The following is a 2388-nucleotide window of genomic DNA, read 5'->3' as shown; positions in this document are numbered from 1 at the left end:
TAAGCTAAATAAAACTTTATTGACTAAAATTAAAATCACTTAGAATCATAGTATTCTCCATGGTTACATTATTTATATCTAACTCCGTATCATCAATTTCCATGATATCAATGATTTCATAATCACCATCGAGCGGCTCAGTTTCATTATCCTGGGTATTAGGATTAACTGATTGACTATCCTTCTTTCGCTTTTTACTCCCATTTAATTTCTTTGCTGGTTCTGAAATTACAAAAAATATTTTTTATTTTTTTAATATTTACAATAGCTTACATTAATTCTTACCATATCGAATTGCTGCTAATCGCGTGCTTATTATTGATGGGACTGAGGTTATTTCCATAGCAGCTTCCCATTTATTCATACCTAGCTCCTTGATACAATAATACCGCAAAAATTCTAGAAAAATCATTTACATTAATTATCAATATTAAAAATAGAAGCCAATGAAATTCCAACCTTTTTTTTATTAATTTTTTAAGTATACCTGTTAATATGAGAACTCTTCTCGAATCTAACTTCTCCACTTCTCTGGTCTCCTCTGCCTCCACTTGGACCCTCTTGCGGTTTGAAACTTTGCCAGTGACGGTGCATTGTTTTAACTCATCGTTCGTAAATAGATATTTTAACAATGAGTACACAATAGACGTCTTTTTTCTACAGAGCATTAATTCCCTATATTGCTCTAATTCTATCCACTCATCATCGCCCACATGAACCTATAAGAATAAAAATGAGAATTTAATATTTTATAGTTTTTTGATGTCCATTAATATTGATATTCGTAGTGTACGTTAATATTATCCAAGCCTTTACGAAGTTCAGTTACTTGCAGAAGAAATAGTATATTACACATCTAGGGCAGTAAAATAAGAAATGTCTCAGATCACATGTAATTGTTGTCCGAGGCGAAGCCGAGGTCAATAAACATGTGATCTGAGGCTTTCTTATTTACTGCCCATGGTGTGTTTACTATTTTTCTCCTCGACGGAGGCGGAAAGCGGCATTTTCGTTTAGCGCAGCGGGAGGAAAATTGACGCTTTCCGCCCGGAGGTGAGAAAATATAATTTTAAATATTACAGACATAATAATAGGTTGATGGTGATTGAAAATTTAATTGTATAAATCGAAACATAATATAGGGCAGAAAATTACTTTTGTTTGATTTTAGGTGTTATGATAAAACCAATATTTAACGTAATAAAGAAATTTTTTGCTCACATTCCGTCAATTGTTTCTGCACAAGAGTATAAAATAAAAAAAAAAAGATAGTTTGAGCTCAGTACTTTGCGAGTATTTTACCTGGTCTCCGCTTTCTGATAGCTGTCCAATCCTTGCTGATTTTTCAAGCAATGGATTTCGCGGTTCTGACTCAGCAGCACAAGGTTCATTAATGTTAGAAAGCCCTAAAAAAAAAAATTTTACTTGAATAATAGTACTAATAAGTATCATAATAATATCGCGTTCCAGATGCCATAAGGGCGTATAAAATTTTTTTCAAAATCAAAATATTTTTTGGACTTAAAAAAAATCAATTAAAAAAAAAATTGAATTTTGAGAAAAAATTTTTCTTGCATTTCCTGACGTGTCAGGCTGAAATGAGTTGATTCCTAAAAAACAATTTTTTTATATGCCCCTATAACATCTGGAACGCGATATAAGCGTACAACAGCTATTTGTAATACGTACTTTCAGCAATATTTTCACATAAAGCTATCGATTGATGCTGATACTTCATATTTAGTTCTAGTAACTCTTTACATCGATTGTTTACTTCTTGTAGTTCAGTGTTTAACCTTTCATTTTCATTCTTAAGTTCCAAGCATTGGTGGCATCCATAATTTGTATGCTCATGCCTTTTATTAGTTGAACTTGAAGGATGGACGACTGGATTTGGATTAACAATATCTTCATTATTACTACCCAAAGGAAAAACACTGCTTGGTGGACTGACGGTTTTAGGTAACGTTTTTCGCTTATTTAAGTTCTTCAAGCGTTCTGCAATGGGATCAGGTTCACGTTCTTTATTAGTTGAACTTCGTGGACTTGATTTAGTCTTCTTAATATTCGTCAAAATTCTTTATTTTAATTTAAAATAATTTAAACAATTTAATAATTGATGATTTTTGCTTATTTAATAAAGTAAAGTAATAACATGACTTTGGTATTTATTACTTGCCGGAAGAAATAAACAGATCTGACAGTAGCGCGCTTGATTATACCCATAATTGAGACGTGGATGAGTGTGTGAGTTGAACATTTCTCTCTCTGTAACTATATTTCTATCCTTTTCTTTTTTCTCAGCTGTTGACGCGATGTTGTCAAATCTTTATTCGAATAAATGGCTGACGATAAACGAGTTACAAACATAAAATTAGACTTTCAATA

At 32.0% G+C, this 2388-nt stretch overlaps 1 protein-coding gene across 1 annotated transcript; it reads right to left on the bottom strand.

The window, feature by feature from the left end:
• On the bottom strand, positions 1–2226 carry LOC123264048. The gene is made up of 6 exons (XM_044727090.1): positions 2180–2226; positions 1690–2078; positions 1303–1406; positions 488–719; positions 286–399; positions 1–222 (listed from the first exon to the last, which is right to left on the bottom strand). Exons 1-6 carry the CDS (start codon positions 2224–2226, stop codon positions 17–19), a joined length of 1092 nt encoding a protein of 363 aa, XP_044583025.1. The 3' UTR covers positions 1–16.
• Positions 2227–2388: the final 162 nt, after the last annotated feature.

Source organism: Cotesia glomerata, linkage group LG4 (assembly GCF_020080835.1).
Source record: "Cotesia glomerata isolate CgM1 linkage group LG4, MPM_Cglom_v2.3, whole genome shotgun sequence".
Taxonomy (NCBI): domain Eukaryota; kingdom Metazoa; phylum Arthropoda; class Insecta; order Hymenoptera; family Braconidae; genus Cotesia; species Cotesia glomerata.
The sequence above is the reverse complement of the archived record's forward strand: the minus strand, read 5'-3'. Positions and strand labels throughout refer to the sequence as shown.